The sequence below is a fragment of the Microtus pennsylvanicus genome, chromosome 1 (genome assembly GCF_037038515.1).
Source record: "Microtus pennsylvanicus isolate mMicPen1 chromosome 1, mMicPen1.hap1, whole genome shotgun sequence".
Classification (NCBI taxonomy): domain Eukaryota; kingdom Metazoa; phylum Chordata; class Mammalia; order Rodentia; family Cricetidae; genus Microtus; species Microtus pennsylvanicus.
Genome location: NC_134579.1, coordinates 38,472,176 through 38,491,323, shown reverse-complemented (window position 1 = coordinate 38,491,323; position 19,148 = coordinate 38,472,176). Strand labels below are relative to the sequence as shown.

At 40.6% G+C, this 19,148-nt stretch overlaps 1 protein-coding gene across 1 annotated transcript in view; it reads right to left on the bottom strand.

Moving 5' to 3' along the window:
* Positions 1-19,148, bottom strand: part of Col8a1 (collagen type VIII alpha 1 chain) — a 128,037-nt gene that overhangs the window by 5,158 nt on the left and 103,731 nt on the right. Inside the window, exon 3 of the mRNA XM_075961831.1 lies at positions 110-440. Coding sequence (XP_075817946.1) covers positions 110-437 — 328 coding nt within the window. The 5' untranslated portion in view covers positions 438-440. The remainder of the gene's footprint in view (positions 1-109; positions 441-19,148) is intronic.

Here is a 19,148-nt window from a genome sequence, read left to right as displayed (position 1 = left end):
AATAACATATTTAAAAATAAAAGTCCCTGAATTATATTTTTCCCTCTCAGCTTTTATAGTTTAGGAGTCTGTAGCACTGCTATTTTGAAACAGTGTAATATGATGTTACCTTTGCCTTTCTTTGGTAACACCTCCTTGCCCATTCTTGGCACAGGTTGGATTTCCTTCATATATTGGGGTAGGTGTGGGTACTCTTTGCCATACTGCATGTGAGGCATCTCCTTGCCCATGGAAAGGCCATCTTTGCCCAAAGGCATGTGAGGTACTTGCTGGCCCAGGGGCTGGTATTGTGGAATTTGCGGTGGTATCTGAGGAGGAATTTGAGGTGGCAGCGGCTTGATTCCATAGTAGGCACCAGCCTGAGCGAGCCTGACGGAGCTCAGTGAGATGGTGAGCAGCACTCCCAGCAGCTGTTGAGGCCTGGGTGGCACAGCCATCACCTGCAGAAAAAGGAACACACCGACACAGTGAGGACCTGCAGGCCAAGAGACTGCTATCGGCTTAGAGACAAGAGATTACAGAAAGTGGGCAAATCCACAGTCTTCATTGCCAGAGCTTTATAAGAGGAAGGATGATGAAATGAAGATGCTAGCTTTTAATTAGAATGAGAACAAATGCCAGAAGAGTCAGGTCAGTCAAATGAAGGCAATTAGTGGAATGTAGTCTAGAGATTGCTAGCGTCTCCAAACACCAATTCTGCAATTTCCCCCATAATGTCAGAAAACCCAGCTTTTAGTGTGGAATAGAGAAACTCAGAATAAAGACATCCAGATAGTTGTGATGATTTTGCCAATTTTTGCCAATTGAATATAATTTTAATAGATGCTACTGCTGCTTTCTAGAAGGCTCCTTGGAAGCAGTGAGAATGCTCCTCCCTCTCTTCCTCCTTGCTGGCTGGATTGCTAATATATTTATTGCCTGGAAATGAACCAGAGCCCTTGGGACTATGTCATAAAAATCTATGTATTGGGGATTGTAGAGCAACAAACTTGAGCACTGGCTGACCATGGAGGAGCTACATCCATCCTTAAATTTATAAGAGAGAAAAATTGGGTTTTATCTCTTTAACACTTTGACTCAGATATTTCTAGCCTTGCTCAATAGGACAGAAATGGGTTTCTAACTGCAAACAGTTAAAAATGTCTGGTCTATGACAGGAGCAGAGATTGCTCATCTGCTAGATGCTTTCCTGGATGCCTTGAGGTGTCATAAATACATGTAAATATGAAGGTACAATAAGTATAAAAACAACACCAAAAACTACAGAAAAAGGACATTCCATTTGATAGTGCCAGACAGTCGTTTTAAAAATCACTGCCGTAATTATGTACTTCTTGCTTCGATTTAAATACTATGAAGTGATTCGTTCAGAATTTGGTTAGCTGGAGCCAGCGTCCATTAAAGTTTATCTTTGAAGTTTTATGAAAGAAAGGAAGTTTACAAGGCAAATTAGTTGTATAAATAAGACAGAGGGCGATGTCTGACTATTCACAAGAACAAACTGTTTCTATTTAATGGTGCTCTTTGCAAGTCAACAGTTAATAGAATAAATATAAATGGGAGCTTATCTGCTTATAAAGACCAGATTGAGGAGACTTGTATGTGGTAACACCCTAGGGCGGAGACCAAACAGCCCAGGGACATGCCATGTGCACTAATGGACATGAGGGGGCAGGCACAGCACACTTGGAAGTCTGTGTAGTGTCCTCTCTCCCACCACTGAGGAACCTGTACTGGTCTTGAGTTGGTGTTGTACTCTATGCCTTATTAAAAGACTAATTGCAAAATAGAGAGTCTCATAACACTGGAGAATGAGAAGGAGCAAGAGCATCACAATCATTGTTAATGTAACTATGTCCTGGAACATCTCAAAAAGACGTGTGTACAACTAATTTAACTTCTGTTTCCATGGGAGTTTTTCTTTGCAATTAACTATCTACCTAACTTAATTCTAGATTATGATGTTCGGCTTCGGCATTGAATTTGTGCCATCCAATTCAAGGGTGATGCCAGGTATCTGAACAGAATACAGAAGGATTAGTTAATAAAGCAAAAGAAGACAAAAACGAAACAAAACAAAAATCAAAAACCAGAACTAAGAAAATATTTAATGTGAATCCCTATCAGAAAATTCATTGCTTTCTCATTTTTCTAAATATACAAATTAATCATTTCTTTCCTTCAGGGAACAAATGAAGTACATGAGTCATTAAAATGATTTATAAAGCATTCTCCATGATATAATCAGCACAGTTGCAAGGAAGAACTGTTTATTTTAATGTCTGACTAAGACATGGACTGGTGAGAGGAGTTAGATATTATTGTTATCTTCTGCCCCTCTAAATGATTAAGTGGTTATTAGAAGCCATTTGGAAAGAACCATAAAATGAGTACTGGCTTATTTTTATTAATATTAAATTATTTTAGGTTTAAAAGAACATCTGCTGTAAAAAAAAAAGTACACCATAATTTAGTAAATTCCTATCAGAAACAGTGCTAGGCCCATCTGAGAAATACAAGGTTGGATATAATATAATCACTGAGTCCTGGCCTCAGGGAGCTACACTGGGAATGATGACAGAGGTGCATACCTTTAAGGAGTAGCAATGCACATTGGGAAAAGAATAAATTTTGCATCAACTTTAGTTTTTAAATCCCCTATTTTCTCATTGCTCTTCCATGTTTTTTTTTCCAGAGTTAGTTTACAAATATTCAACGCAACATAAATAATTTCTCTAAAACTCAAATCCAGCATACTCTACACCCTACTGTTTTCACCCACTGAGACGGGTACTTCAACCTTATTTTTTTGTCTAGATATTAGTTGCTAAGTAAAGCCCTTCCAGATTTTCACTTGTTAAAAAATAGGTCTCAGTTTTATTTGAAATTCTGCCTGATTTTAATATTCAGTGTCTTTAGGTACTCATTAGAAAGCTGAACATGTTAATTCACACCAGAAATATATGGCAATCCCTTATAACATAGATGCTAGGACTTCATTAGAATGTAATTCTACCCTTCAGGGTGAATGAACTCCATTATTGAACCTTAGTAATGGACTCGCATGCTTGCCATCACCTTTTCAGCAGTTTGGCTGATGTGCTAGTTTACACTTAAATAATCTTTAAACTGGGATGCACTTGGGAAATGCTGGAAAACTAGAAGGCAAAATAATGCTTAAAAGACAAGGTACTCAGCAGGACTGAGTTTCCTTCTACCAGGTCCTCTCAGAGGCTTGGCCTTTCTCTCAAACCATCTCATCCAGTCAGCCTTCTATCATTTCTCTGGTTTTTTATTTAAGTAAACTCTGCTCATGATGGAGGAAGGTCATTGGTTAAATTAAAAGAAACTGCTTGTTCCTCATTGGTTAGAGGATAGATGGGAGGAGTAAACAGAACAGAACGCGGGGAGGAAGAGGAAGTGAGCTCAGACTCGACATCTCTCCTCTCGGGAGCAGCCGCCTCAGAGAGAGACGCCATGCCCCGCTCCTGGGCAGACACACGCGATGAAGCTCCGACCTAGAATCTTCCGGGTAAGACCGGTGCTATACAGATGATAAGAAATGGGCTAGTCCAGGTGCGAGAGTTAGCCTAGAAGAGGCTAGGTAGAAATGAGCCAAGCAGTGTTTAAAAGAATACAGTGTCTGTGTAATTATTTCGGGGAATAAGCTAGCCGGGCAGGCGGCTGGGGTGTTGGGGACGCAGCCCCGCCGCCGCCCCATATCACTACATGCTCAGTTTTAACTTGAATATTTATGGAAGGGCCTTGGTTAGAATTTATCGCCAGACTTATCCTTACTAATTTCCTTCTGGTCCCTGAAGATGGTTTTGGTGGTCAACGTAGTATAGTGGTTCTTTCATATAACTCAAGGAACACCAGATTTGCTGCCATATACAAACACCTACAGGGAAGAAGTAGCTGAGAACCCCTGCTTGGAAGTGATGGTGGTGGGTTTCCTTGCCTCTCTTTTTTTTCTAAGAATGGAAAGCACAATGCTGTGAGTTTTCTTTGCTAATTTTTTTGCTATTTATTCTTTTATGATTGATGTGTATGTGTGTGTGTGTAATTGTGCATACATGAAAATAAGAATATCTAATGGGGTAGACATTGCATCTTTGCCGGCTAGGTGAACTAAGTGAAGGCTCTCATTCCCTTTGAGACATATACTCTGGGACTCAAAAAAACCTGTTTGACTTTCAGCTCTGCAATTCTCCATACTTAATACTTGAGCAATCCCTTATCTTCACTGAGTCTCAGTTTCCTCACGTATGACACAAAAATTTCAATCTCTGCCTCTTTCTCAGAGTTGCTGTGAATAATAATATCAGTTCTTTGTAAGCTGAAATCACTGTTTAAATTAAGTTATTACTAATGCAGCACAACAAAAAAGACCAATCAAAACCAACTGGAATGCCAAAGACTTTCAAAGGAGGACACCAACCAAAATAAATGAGAGGTTAACTGCAATAACGATAAACCTAATGTGAATAAAGCAATGATAGCCATTAAAATATGTTCAAATATGACAAAAAAAGAATAGTTGAACCAAGGCTGTAATTCATTCTGGTGTCAGATTTGCCAATCCTCATCACTTTGAATAGCCTCCTGGATATTCCTTGTAGTTTTCTCGTGTGACCTGTAATGCACACATAATACTACCATGATAGGTATTATTTTAGAAGATCTAAGCATACCTTTTGTACATTTATCCTCATGAGATTTGGCATTGCTGTACCAAACAGTATTTACGTATTTAACCTTCAATTTTAGCTTTGTATCTAACTTAGTCTTGTTTATGTGTGTTTATGGTGTGATGGGGACAAACCCCTCTTATCTGCCAGTCTTCTAGGGCTTCTTGTTCTGATATGGGCTTTTTCAAGAGCCTTAGATTTATCCCTTGAAGAAAGGGGAACGAGGCAGAATATTCTCCCAATATTTCCCAGAATTGCTTCTCTGTGTATCTTAAAAGAAAATTATCTCTTTGTTAACTGTATACTGTCCAAACTAGACCAGCAGGAGCAAAAATAGGTGACTGCCAAACTTTGCCAGGACAATGTAGGACAAGTTCTTCAAAATCCCCTGCTTCTCAAAAATGTCTGTCAGATTACTAGGCCTATAGACCAAAGTTGGATGCCCCAATGTTATAGAAGAACCTAGGGTGACTGTCCAGGTAGCCAGCTGCTTCTGTCATCTCTTAAATTTGGAAATCACTTGCTCTGTACTTCCTGTTTATTCAGGTATTATTATGTCTTTCTCAGGTCTTTGATGAGGTTGAAGACTAGACAGTTACAATTCTCCCTAATCATGGTAGAAAGTAAATTAAGTACGAAACTCTGTTCTCAGGAGAGAACAACTGATGGAGTATTTTCTCTATATTGCCAAATACAAACGGTCTGGATACTGTGACTGATATTGTAACTGTAATTCTTACTTGATAACCGGTTTTGTTGTATATAATTTTACTATGTTAACATTAAAACCTTCCTTCTTAATTAGACAAAAAGGGGAAAGCATGGAATAATCCTTTTGTACACCATGAAGACATGTTTCTCTTATTGTTAGTAAAATTTTATAATAATATAATAATCCTGCCTAGGATTTTTAGGGCAGAGAGAATGCTAGGGTGAAGAAGGGCAGAGTGAGAGGAGGGTGTGTGAGACATAGAGTGAGCAGGACGGGAAGTACATCCATGAGGTAAACAAGTCTCGAGGTAGATATAGATGAATAGAAATGGATTAATTTAAGTTATAAGAGCTAGCTAAAAACAAGCTAAGCGATCAGCGAAGCATTTATAATAAAAATTGAAACTCTTTATGTGGTTATTTGGGGAGCTGCTGGCAAGACAGAAAATTCTGCCTACATTTCTTGGTTGCATTTTCCTGGGCAATTAATCCATTAGATACAATTAGTTATTGAACTATAGGTTTAATTTTTGGAGGGGAAGGACAGAAGATACAATGGCCTAGTAAAATGATGGAGTTTTATTTTATTTAACTCGATTTCTAGTATTGGCAGGTGATAAGTTAAAATAAGTTTGAATATTGGATACAAGTGCCGTAAAGAAAGCCAATCAGGAGTCTCTGTTTACTCAGTTTTGTCTCACAAATATGCAGTAGGCTGTCATTTCTTCATCAAAGCCTCCATGACTCAGTACATCAGATTGGGTGTTGTACAAAACAGAGCTCAGAGGTCTGGAGGCTGCAAGGTCCAAGATCAAGATGCCGGATGACAGGTGTCTGGGGAGGACTGCTTCCTGGTTCACAGCAGTCAATCTTCTGACTTTCTTGCCATGTCGGGGGAGAACAGAGATTTGTTTTGGCTCTTTCCCAAGGACACCAATCACATTCTGAAGGTTTTTGCTCTTGTGACCTTATCATTTCTCATACATCTTCCAGCATCATACTGTAGGTTAGGATAATGACGTGGGAATTTGGTCACAAGCACAAACTGTATAGCACTGGAGTAAGCACTCAAGGATGACTTGAAGCGGGAAAGCTGGGAAGGACAGTAGTTGAAGACATCAATGGGAAGTAAATTATGAGTGAAGATTTGAATATTGAGATTTTTAAAAAATATTTATTTATTTTTATATTAATGTGTGACTATTTTGCCTGCATGCATGCATGTATACTAAATGTATGCCTGGTGTCCACAGAGGCTAGGTTTTCAAAACCCCTGGAACTAGAGTTATAGACAGTTGTGAGCAGCCATGTGGATGCTGGGAACCAAACCTGGGTCCTCTGTAAGAACAAATGCTCTTAACCACTGAGGCGTCTCTTCAGTCCTTTGTTTATTTTAAAATAATGCCTCAAAAGAGGCCAAATGGGAGAAGAGGGACACACCTATTTATTAGAACATAGCTGTGAGTGTTTTATTGTTTCAAAAGTACACCCTCATCGTTGTCTGTCCTCTACAGAGTGACATCTTTATTTTGTTCTTTTTTCCATTAGGTATTACTATTATTGTTTTTTAATCCCTCAGATTTTAAATCTTCTGTATCATTGTGCTACAGGTACCATAATGAAGAGTAGGTAACTAACAGAAATTTATTCTTGTACAATTAAGGAGGCATAGACATCCAAATGCACTGTTGGGGTGAGGCCCTGTTGAGGGCTTCTCTGGGATGTATATGGGAATCTTCATTGTATGACCTTACGTGCTCTTTTTCATGTGTGTTTTGTTTTGCAGTCATCATAATGACCTCATTTTAATTTAATTTACCCTTTAAAGAGCTAATCTCTAAATAAAGTCATAGTCTGGGGTACCAGGGATTAAGATTTCAACATAGATTTTTGAGATGGGTAAATCAGTTCATAGCACCTATCTTCCTCTGGACAAATTCAATTTTTAGTTCAGTTTTAGGCCTTTTTAGCCTTCCATTATTTGCCTCATCCTACTACAAGTTTCACCAAAACTTAAATGTAATTGTAACCAACTTTATAATTTTTGATCCATTAGCCAATTTACTAACCTTCTGGAGAAAAAGAAACTGTGATTTTTAGGGTGTTTCTTGGTGCTTATTGACAGTTCCTCATAATCAAAGCTCTTGAGATGGATAAGGACTTTCAAAATATTTCATTAAATCTCAGCCTTTGCTTAAAATAGTCCTTACAATGGTTGTTAACCTAAAGCATTAATATTTTCTGTTCGGATATTAACGATGATGGGAACACTCATGAAGCAACCTATTGTCACTCAACTTTGTTACTTTAAAAAAATTGTAATTGTATGAATAATTTGTAAGAAATACTTAAGGCTCACACCTTTAATCCCAGCACTTGGGAACAGAGGCAGACAGATCTCTGAGTGTGAGGCCAGCTTGGTCTACAGAGTGAGTTCCAGGGCAGCCAGGGCTACACAGAGAAATTCTATCTCAAAAAAAAAAAAGTCATATATGGCAGTGTTCCTGTAGCAAGATGAGTTTACATGTGTGTGAAGGGGTGAGGGGCTTAAGAAATCCTGAAATTGATTACAAGGCCAGAAGACATGTGAAAATGTTCTTAGTTAAAAGGTCACAAGAACCAGAGACTTTGGTAGTTTAAATGTAATTGGTCCCTATAAGATCACAGGGAGTGGGACTATTAGGAGGTGTAGCTTTGTTGGGAGGAAGTGTGTCGCTGTGGAGGTGGGCTTTGAGGTTTCATATATGCTAAAGCCACTTTCAGTGAGACAGGTCACTTCCTTTAGCGGCGTAAATGAATGCAGACAGTTTGTAAAAATATATATAGTTTTAATGTAGAAATAGACTTACAGAACCACCGTTCCTGCGGAGACCAGGAAAGTAGAAGAGACAGCTTGGAGCACGCTCGCCAAATTTATAGGCAGACATTAGCCCGAGGCGAACACGCCCCCTAAGGGGTGGGACTTATCCCTACAACTTCCTGTTGCCTTTTGAACAAAACAGAAATCTCCAGCACTACGTCTGCTTACATGCTGCCGTACTCCTAGCTGCCATGCTCCCGCCATGATGGTAATGGACTAAACTCTGAAGCTGTCAGCCTCCACCGTAATTAAAGGTTTTTTTTTTTTTTTTGAGTTGTCATGATCATGCTGTCTCTTCACAGCAATAGCAACCCTGACTAAGTCAGCGCCCCACTCAGGAGTCCCATAAAAGTACTAAATTGACAGCTGTAATATATATGCAGAGGACCTGGTCCTGTGCTTGTTAATTCCGTCTCTGAGTTCACATGACCTTTGCTCAGTGAGGGCCTTGCTCTCTTGGTGTCCCCCATCCCCTCTGACTCTTACACTCTTTCTGCCGACTCTTCTTTGGGGGTTCCCTGAGTTCTGAGGGTAGGAATTTGGTGGAGATATGCCATTTAGAGCTGTGTGTTCCAAGGTCTCTCCTTCTCCGTGTAATATCTGTCTGTGGGATTCTGTATTTGTTTCCATCTACTCCAGGAGAAAGCTTCTCTTATGATGACTGAATAAGACACCGATATATTGAGTAAAGGAGAATATCATGAGGAGTCATTTTATTGCTACTTTCTTTATTTTAAAGACTAATAGTATTTGGTCTTACGCCAGGTCTCTGGGATATCTAGTCTCTGGTTCTTGGTCATGCAAGCAATATTGGGGATGAGTTCCATCTTGTAGAATGGACCTTACATCAAATTCGATGTTGGTTGGTTGCTGCCACAAGCTTTGTGCCACCTTGCCGCAGCATATTTTGTGAGCCGGACAGCAAGGTGGGTCAAGGGATTTTTGGTCTTCTCTTGAGCTTCCTTTCTTCTGTTGGTTTGTCTTATCTAATTTTGATGTGGTGACTTTTGTTTTACCTTGTTATATTTTATTTCTGTTATGTTGGGATGTTATCACTTAGAAGCTTGTTCTGTTCTAATGACAGAAAAGGAATGGCTCTGGATGGGAGTGGAGGTGGGGAGGAACTGGGAGGAGAAAAGAGATCAGGGAAAGTGCAATCAGAATATACTATATGAGAAAAGAATCTATTTTCAATAAAAGGGAAAAAATAAAAGGTTATGGGACCATCCTTTGCCCACTCCATGGTTAACCGGAGATCTGAATTTTGTTGTAAGATAGATTAGTATTACAGATATAAATTACTCCGTAATTGATATTGATTAGCACTTTGGGATTATGAGGTTCTTTTTGTCATACTATTAACCAGTTTTGATCTAATTTAGTATAATATTAATATTCTTTTTTTTGTTTTTTTGAGACAGGGTTCCTCTGTGGTTTTGGAGCATGTCCTGGAACTCTCTGTGTAGGCCAGGCTGGTCTTGAACTCACAGCTATCTGCCTGTCTCTGCCTCCTGAGTGATGGGATTAAAGGTGTACACCACTGCCACCCAGCTCAATATTCTTTTTACGTGTTGATTTTCAAAAATTAAGGTTTTAAACTTTATTTTACATTGACTTTGTCACCACATTAAATACAGTTTTGACTTTTGTTTAACCTGTACATGAGAATTGTATTTTGAACACTTTGAGGATTATGCATGGAGCAGGCACAACACGTAAGGATGATGTGATGGCTATAGAGGAAACAGAGAGGGAGAGGCATGATCTTCCTTCACTGGGAGCATGCTCTGTAAGAACCCACTTTACTGGGAACTGAGTTGCTGAGTGGGTTCTAAGGGAAGAGAGGAGAAACTGTAGACAATAAAGGGAAACATATTTGTCCTTCCAGGGAATCCAGAGCAAGTTAACTATGTAGCATTCATTGCTGCCATGGCAACTCAGTGAAACATATTCCCTGGTGCAGTGGCAGTGAAGGCAAACTAATCACCTCAGGTGTTTCTTCCAGAATATATTTGTAAGTAACCTCTTTTCTCTTCCATACTTTGAAATCTGAAAGTGGAATCCTTTTGTGGGGATGTGTTATGCATGGATATACATGTGCTATACATTCAGTACTGTGCCCAGATTGTCTCTGGACAAAAGTATTGCTTATATATGACAAAACTGAAACTTGAGAATGGCTGGGGAGTAGAGAGGGTAAACATTAAAGTTATAATCACTTTGAATACTAATTATTAATCATTTCATAGCTAATTAATTAGGTATACATTATTTTATCTATTTTTTAAGATAAAGTATTATGTAGTCTAGACTGGCTTCTAACTTGCTGTGGATGACTTTGAACCCCTAATCTTACTACCTTAACCTCCTACCTCCCAAATGGTGGTTTTATAGGCATTCGTCACCATGCCAGGACCTGTAAAACTATTAAGGCTAATTCTTTTAATTGCTATCTCCCCATCCTGTACTTACATGATTGATTGTTTTTCTGAAATTCAAATATATATATTTAATATATAATATTTAATATATAATATGAATTGAACTATAACAGATATATACATATCATGTTATAGTTCAAGGTAGAAATTTAAAACTCCTGTTGGTTCTAGGAGCACCACATCTCCATTTCATTTTTGAGGTACAGATTCCTCTAACTACACACTCACTTTTTCATTCAATTCTGCCCTCCAAACAATTAAGCCTTCTTGTTGGTTGAAACTATGAAAACAAGATCTTGAACTGAATTTGGTGCTCTCTGTTCTTAGGACTAGTTATTCATGATGTCACGAAGCCACTTGTGAGGTGAATATGCTGAACCTGGTAACAGAATCCAAATAAATAAGCCCATCAGATACTGGCCAATCAAGCCAATGGATAAATTGGGCTAGATCACTCAACAAATGTTTAATGATTTCAGTTCATCTGCCCATCTCCATATGTCAGGACTGATGAAAACTAAGCTTGAGGTGTATGTTTCACTCACAACCTCAGTTCCATTATAATTAAGAGCATCCAGGCACCTCACCTGCTGGCTACCGGCAGAGTGTGACCTCGTGGACATGCTGGACTAGAGAAGTTCATCAGGCTTTGCCACACACATAACCCCATGAAATGAATGTACAAGCACCACATTCCAACAGCTCTCTGGAGGAGATTGCACAATTTCTGAGTGACCAATTACAGTACTTCACAGAGTCCCTAATATCTAATTGGAATCTCTTCTGCTGGACCTTACGCTCATTTCCTCTTTTCCATTCTCAAAGGAGGTGGGAAACATCTGGAGAATATTTTTCTTCAAATAATAGCTCACATATTTGAAGCCTGTAATTAACTCCCTTTGTTTCCTTAAGTGGAATATTGTCAGCTGCAAAACAACTTACAAAACACTGGAGAGAACCCTTGAAAGAGAACATTCTAAAGTGGGATTCTTCCCTTCCTGTGAATGAAAGCATCATTGTTTTCAGCCAAAGCTGTAGCTCTGACTAAGCCACCCATCCTGCCTGAGCATCATTTCCTTTACTTGCAGAATGAGGATGTTGGTTAGTAGAATTCAAGGTTTTTTGTATGTCTGATGTTTTCTAGTAACTGAGAATGTGAAGAAAATCTACACATTCATAAGCAAATGGACTTCTGAGTTGAGATGATTAAGGTTTTTGATGTTGGAAAGCTAGATGTATCTCATACTTCCAATGACTTTTCAACCTCCTGTCTTAGAGTTAGGGATAGAATTTATAAAACCTCTTTATAAAATTTTTCAAAAAGATAGCAGCATCAGATGAGAAATCAAAGGAAGGTCCCAAAATAGGAAACATAATTCAGGAATAAACTTAATATGCCTTAAGGAGGATTCAAAGATTGAACACAAATGTGGAGGTTGTTGAGAATTCTTTACAAAGTGGCTGTAAAGGCCAGATATGATATTTAATCCCAGCATTCAGGAGGCAGAGGCAGAGGCAGGCTGATCTCTGTGAGTGTAAGATCAGCTTGGTCTAAATAGCAAGTTCTAGATAAGCCAGGGCTACATAGTGAGACCCTGTCCATTCAAAAATATGTCTGTGAGTGATGTCTTCCTATAATGTGTGACATTAAAATTCTTGCAGAGTCATTCAATAAATATTAACTATGCCTTCTGAAGCAAGAGTGACAAATGAATGGCCTGGAGATACAGTTCATTCATTAAAATTTGGTCTTTCAGTAGACCCAGGTTTGGATTCCTGCACTCACATGAATACAAGGCTTCCCATGAAAAGTTATTGCCAGTCTATCAGTGCAGGGAAGTTGTGGTTGAAGTGCTCATTTATAGATAGCATGAATTTACTTAATAAAGTAAGATGATAAAAATTAGACATTTTAGGCTAAAGTTAAAATCATATTCTGCAGAAAGACAAAAGCAGACTCGGTTTCTGAATGACTTTCACCTAAATCAGAGCTTTAAGAACCAGTGAGCCCTAGGGTGGCATTGAAGTGTGGGAGACAGGGGTAGGGAAGACCAAATGTTGGACCTCAGCTTCTCTTTTCTCCTCTTTTGTAATCCAGCTGGCCTTCTGAGTGTTCCATTGGGGCATGGGGGTTTCCTGCAAAGGTTGAGGGGTTAGATGAAACTCACATGACTTCATGGTGTTTCTTACTACTAGAAAATTGGACAAGACTTTTGAAAACTGAGAAATCTCAACTATTAAGTACAGTGGGCTCAGGTTCCAGTTGACAGGAGGTAAACCCTTCACAGGCTTGTGTGTGTGTGTGTGTGTGTGTGTGTGTGTGTGTGTGTATGTGTGATTTCTGAAGACAGTGACCACATGAAATGCCATTCCTTGTGTTCTGTTCTGTTAGGCATTGCATGATCTGCTCCACTCTGTCAGCCCATTGCATGATCTGCTCCACTCTGTCAGCCCACTGCATGGTCTGCTCCACTCTGTCAGGCATTGCATGATCTGCTCCACTCTGTCAGCCCATTCATTGCATGATCTGCTCCACTCTGTCAGCCCATTCATTGCATGATCTGCTCCACTCTGTCAGCCCACTGCATGATCTGCTCCACTCTGTCAGCCCACTGCATGATCTGCTCCACTCTGTCAGCCCATTCATTGCATGATCTGCTCCACTCTGTCAGCCCACTGCATGGTCTGCTCCACTCTGTCAGGCATTGCATGATCTGCTCCACTCTGTCAGCCCATTGCATGATCTGCTCCACTCTGTCAGCCCACTGCATGGTCTGCTCCACTCTGTCAGCCCATTGCATGATCTGCTCCACTTTGTCAGCCCACTGCATGATCTGCTCCACTCTGTCAGCCCATTCATTGCATGATCTGCTCCACTCTGTCAGCCCATTCATTGCATGATCTGCTCCACTCTGTCAGCCCATTCATTGCATGATCTGCTCCACTCTGTCAGCCCATTCATTGCATGATCTGCTCCACTTTGTCAGCCCACTGCATGATCTGCTCCACTCTGTCAGCCCATTGCATGATCTGCTCCACTCTGTCAGCCCACTGCATGGTCTGCTCCACTCTGTCAGCCCATTGCATGATCTGCTCCACTCTGTCAGGCATTGCATGATCTGCTCCACTTTGTCAGCCCACTGCATGATCTGCTCCACTCTGTCAGCCCATTCATTGCATGATCTGCTCCACTCTGTCAGCCCATTCATTGCATGATCTGCTCCACTCTGTCAGCCCATTCATTGCATGATCTGCTCCACTCTGTCAGCCCATTCATTGCATGATCTGCTCCACTCTGTCAGCCCATTGCATGATCTGCTCCACTCTGTCAGCCCACTGCATGATCTGCTCCACTCTGTCAGCCCACTGCATGATCTGCTCCACTCTGTCAGCCCACTGCATGATCTGCTCCACTCTGTCAGCCCACTGCATGATCTGCTCCACTCTGTCAGCCCACTGCATGATCTGCTCCACTCTGTCAGCCCATTCATTGCATGATCTGCTCCACTCTGTCAGCCCACTGCATGATCTGCTCCACTCTGTCAGCCCACTGCATGATCTGCTCCACTCTGTCAGCCCACTGCATGATCTGCTCCACTCTGTCAGCCCACTGCATGATCTGCTCCACTCTGTCAGCCCATTCATTGCATGATCTGCTCCACTCTGTCAGCCCATTGCATGATCTGCTCCACTCTGTCAGCCCACTGCATGGTCTGCTCCACTCTGTCAGCCCATTGCATGATCTGCTCCACTCTGTCAGCCCACTGCATGATCTGCTCCACTCTGTCAGCCCATTGCATGATCTGCTCCACTCTGTCAGCCCACTGCATGGTCTGCTCCACTCTGTCAGCCCATTGCATGATCTGCTCCACTCTGTCAGCCCACTGCATGATCTGCTCCACTCTGTCAGCCCATTCATTGCATGATCTGCTCCACTCTGTCAGCCCATTCATTGCATGATCTGCTCCACTCTGTCAGCCCATTCATTGCATGATCTGCTCCACTCTGTCAGCCCATTGCATGATCTGCTCCACTCTGTCAGCCCACTGCATGATCTGCTCCACTCTGTCAGCCCATTGCATGATCTGCTCCACTCTGTCAGCCCACTGCATGATCTGCTCCACTCTGTCAGCCCACTGCATGATCTGCTCCACTCTGTCAGCCCATTGCATGATCTGCTCCACTCTGTCAGGCATTGCATGATCTGCTCCACTCTGTCAGCCCACTGCATGATCTGCTCCACTCTGTCAGCCCACTGCATGATCTGCTCCACTCTGTCAGGCATTGCATGATCTGCTCCACTCTGTCAGCCCACTGCATGATCTGCTCCACTCTGTCAGCCCATTGCATGATCTGCTCCACTCTGTCAGCCCATTCATTGCATGATCTGCTCCACTCTGTCAGGCATTGCATGATCTGCTCCACTCTGTCAGCCCATTCATTGCATGATCTGCTCCACTCTGTCAGCCCATTCATTGCATGATCTGCTCCACTCTGTCAGCCCACTGCATGATCTGCTCCACTCTGTCAGCCCACTGCATGATCTGCTCCACTCTGTCAGCCCATTCATTGCATGATCTGCTCCACTCTGTCAGCCCATTCATTGCATGATCTGCTCCACTCTGTCAGCCCACTGCATGGTCTGCTCCACTCTGTCAGCCCATTGCATGATCTGCTCCACTCTGTCAGCCCACTGCATGATCTGCTCCACTCTGTCAGGCATTGCATGATCTGCTCCACTCTGTCAGCCCACTGCATGATCTGCTCCACTCTGTCAGCCCACTGCATGATCTGCTCCACTCTGTCAGGCATTGCATGATCTGCTCCACTCTGTCAGCCCACTGCATGATCTGCTCCACTCTGTCAGCCCATTGCATGATCTGCTCCACTCTGTCAGCCCATTCATTGCATGATCTGCTCCACTCTGTCAGGCATTGCATGATCTGCTCCACTCTGTCAGCCCATTCATTGCATGATCTGCTCCACTCTGTCAGCCCATTCATTGCATGATCTGCTCCACTCTGTCAGCCCACTGCATGATCTGCTCCACTCTGTCAGCCCACTGCATGATCTGCTCCACTCTGTCAGCCCATTCATTGCATGATCTGTTGATGTATATTGAGAAGATCAAGCCCTGTTGGCGTTCTCTTTTAATGAACAAGCGTTATGTCAGTAGATTATTCCCTATGGCATTTTAATGAGAAACTGTGAAACAAAAAATACCCTAAATCAAGGAACAAATTTGAACTTAATTCATTTTCTGTATACTATCATGTTTATTAACTGAATCTCTGCGTGTGGTGTAAGTGTTCTGTGCATTAAGAGAAGAACTTAGAGGCCATACTCAGTGTTGGTTTTCTTTCCACCTCTTGGGACAATTGCTTTGAGGACTTCAGTGTTTGGTATTTTATTTATTTGAATCCTATAACAATGAATGACTTGATAATAAAACAAAATCCCTAAAATTCTTATCCTATATGAACAAAATATTAAATCAACTCAACAGCTCTTAGAAAATAAAAGTAATCACCTTCTTCCAAAATGGACTCCTCCTACCCCTTACTCACCGCTACACACAGAACTCATTTTTGGTCAGTATACTAGTCTTTCGAAAGTTACAATAGTTAATACTGAAGCTTTCTTAATTATCAAAGAATTAAAGAAAATCAAGTTTCTTGGTCAGTGGAAATATGTTTGTTTTTTTCTCTGTTGCATGGTTCAAAAGCATCAGAAATCATTCCACATTTACTGTTCTCAACAAAGAGTTTAAATTTTAAATAATTTAGTCCTCAATCTGGGACTAAGCCTAAAACATCAAATTATGATAAATTGTCAACCACAGAAAGGGCAGTCTCTAAAATCTTCCACTTTGTAACCACAGCTCCATCTAGATAATTAGCCTGCGTGGTAACATCCTGCCCTTTGAACGCAGGCAAAGTACATAGTGCAACCAAACCACAGCTATCTTGGTATTGCAAGCTCCATTTATTTAAAGGGTGGGATTTATTTTGAGGGAGAGAGAGATGGATGTTCTGTCTGGGAGAAAAATCATAAGGTTTTTCAGTTAATCCAGGGAGCATTCTTTAGAGAAAATGGAAGTGGAGAAAGGATGGAGAATTATGTAAATATGCCAGATTGGGAGGATTCATGAGTTATGCAGGCTGGGAGCATACAAGGATGTCTTTATGAGTAGAACTCATTACATGGCATAAGTAAGTTTACAGAAGTGTACCCAATGCCATTGCAAAAATGCTTTGTCAAGTGTGATTTCTAAGGACACCATTGTCAATAGGATGCTGGAATAGATGAAAGACTCAATGGGTAGGTTTCTCTGAGCTCTGTGATGATGTCCTTATATGCATTTGAAGACTGTCTTTTACTAAATTATACATCAAAGGAAATGAATTAGATCAGATGGAAGCCCCGTGCCTGGAGGGAGTAGTGGAGGTGCTGGTCTGTGGTGAATGTGGTAGGCACAACTTTCCCATTCTGAACTGCCCACTACCTCCCCATTCACGGGAATGTTCCCTTCATTTGGGCAGCTCTTCCAGTTTGTGGAGGGAAGCTAGAAGTCTGTTCATGCTGTGAAACTTGAAAATTAAAAATTTGGCTCATTTGAACATTATCTGGTAGGAGCAAGGTCTCTCTACCAGGTGTCTCTAACATCTCTCATTATAAAATATTGTTTCTGGTATTTCATATACCATGCCTTTGTTTTCTAAAACTTTAAACTTCTGGCTTTGTTTCTTGCCACTGCCAGTGGGTTAATTTAATTACCAATTTCATGCTATCTTAACAAATGTTAACGTACAGTATTAATAAACAAACATATATGAAAATTAAATAATAATATACACCCAAAAAGTTTATGATCAACAGCTAAAAACAAGATATTCATCTTGTATATATATATTTAGATAAGCAGAATGAAGTTGGTCTGGACTGGTCAGGCTCAAAGTCCTTGAAGTAGAGGCATCAGAACTAAGAACAGAAGGGTAAGTGGGGATTGTCATCAGGAAGAGAGAAGTGGAACTCATCTCTTCATCCAAACCAAGCAAAAACACTTATGTGATGTTCTGAACTGTTAAAGAGCTGAAGTATGGATTGGTGGGTAAGAGCAGTAACTTTAAGCTAAACTACCTAAATGAAGTCCTTATTTATCCTTTTTTATGGTGCTGGTTGTGTGACCTTGAATTCTTGATGGTTTGGGGATGATGACAGAAGGGCCTAGCTCCTATCTTAAGAGGTTTTCGGTAGATTCAGGGAATTAACCCTAGGAACGTGCTTAGATCAAGTTCTCAGCACTAAACTGTCCTAGTTGTTAGTCAAATAAAGAAGAAAAGGCATAGGAGGAAATAAGAAGATTGAGAAAGAGGAAGAAAAGGAAGAGGAGGGCGGGAGAATCTTGAACATATATTCTACCATGTTTTGTTGCAGTCTTTTTTGAAGAATATGAATGATAATATTTCTTTTATTCACTTTGCTCCTGACCTGTTATAAAGATCAGGCAGACGTTTCTGTGGTGATAACCCTGAAAGTGGCTTCAGGATCTAGAGATGTATTTTTGTTGCTGAGGGAAGTAAACCTCACAAATATGAGCTTCTAGCCCTCAACAGCCATCAGTTCATTGTTCTTCCTAGCTTGATCTTTCTGTGCTTTGGGACTTCAGTAATATAAATATTGCTATACTGATTTCATATTTCGAGTTGTGCCTGAAAACTATACTCCCCACCTTTAGATGTCTGATTATTTCAAAAAACATTGAGTTTTGAATCTGATAAATTCAATCTGACAGGTATCACCTTTTATGTACATTCTTTTATAGTGCAACAAATTAACAACTTCAAATCCAAAGTACTAGATAAGTATGGAGCCATATTAGTCATGAACATTTGTCTAGGTGCAAAACATTGATTTCCTCCAAATTGATATAACCTATGATTTATTTTGAAAAATAATTTTTTTTGAGACAGGGTTTCTCTGTGTAGCCCTGACTGTCCTGGAACTAGCGCTGTAGACCACTCTGGCCTTGAACTCACGGAGATCCTCTTGCCTCTGCCTCTTGAGTGCTGGGATTAAAGGCATGTGCCACCACTGCCTGGCTGAAAAATAAATTTTTATTCAAGAGCTCTAGAAGCTAGTGATTAAGGAGAGGTACACTTGACATTAAGTCATTCAGTTGGCCAAAAGTATAAGGCAGAACCTTCTCTTTGTGCAGTCTCTTTATATTTAGTTCATAGTTGTACATAAAGTACACTGATACATTCTTTCAAATGAATATATGAACGGTCTCATTTTCATCTTGTCCCTTGCCTAATCTAAAGGCAAAGTTAGATCTCGGGTACGTGTTGGCTAAGAGACCAGCATAGCCACTAATCTTGTATTGATAATGCTCTTCTTTGTGCATACTATTTTTATCCTTATGCCGCTAATTTTGTATTCTGA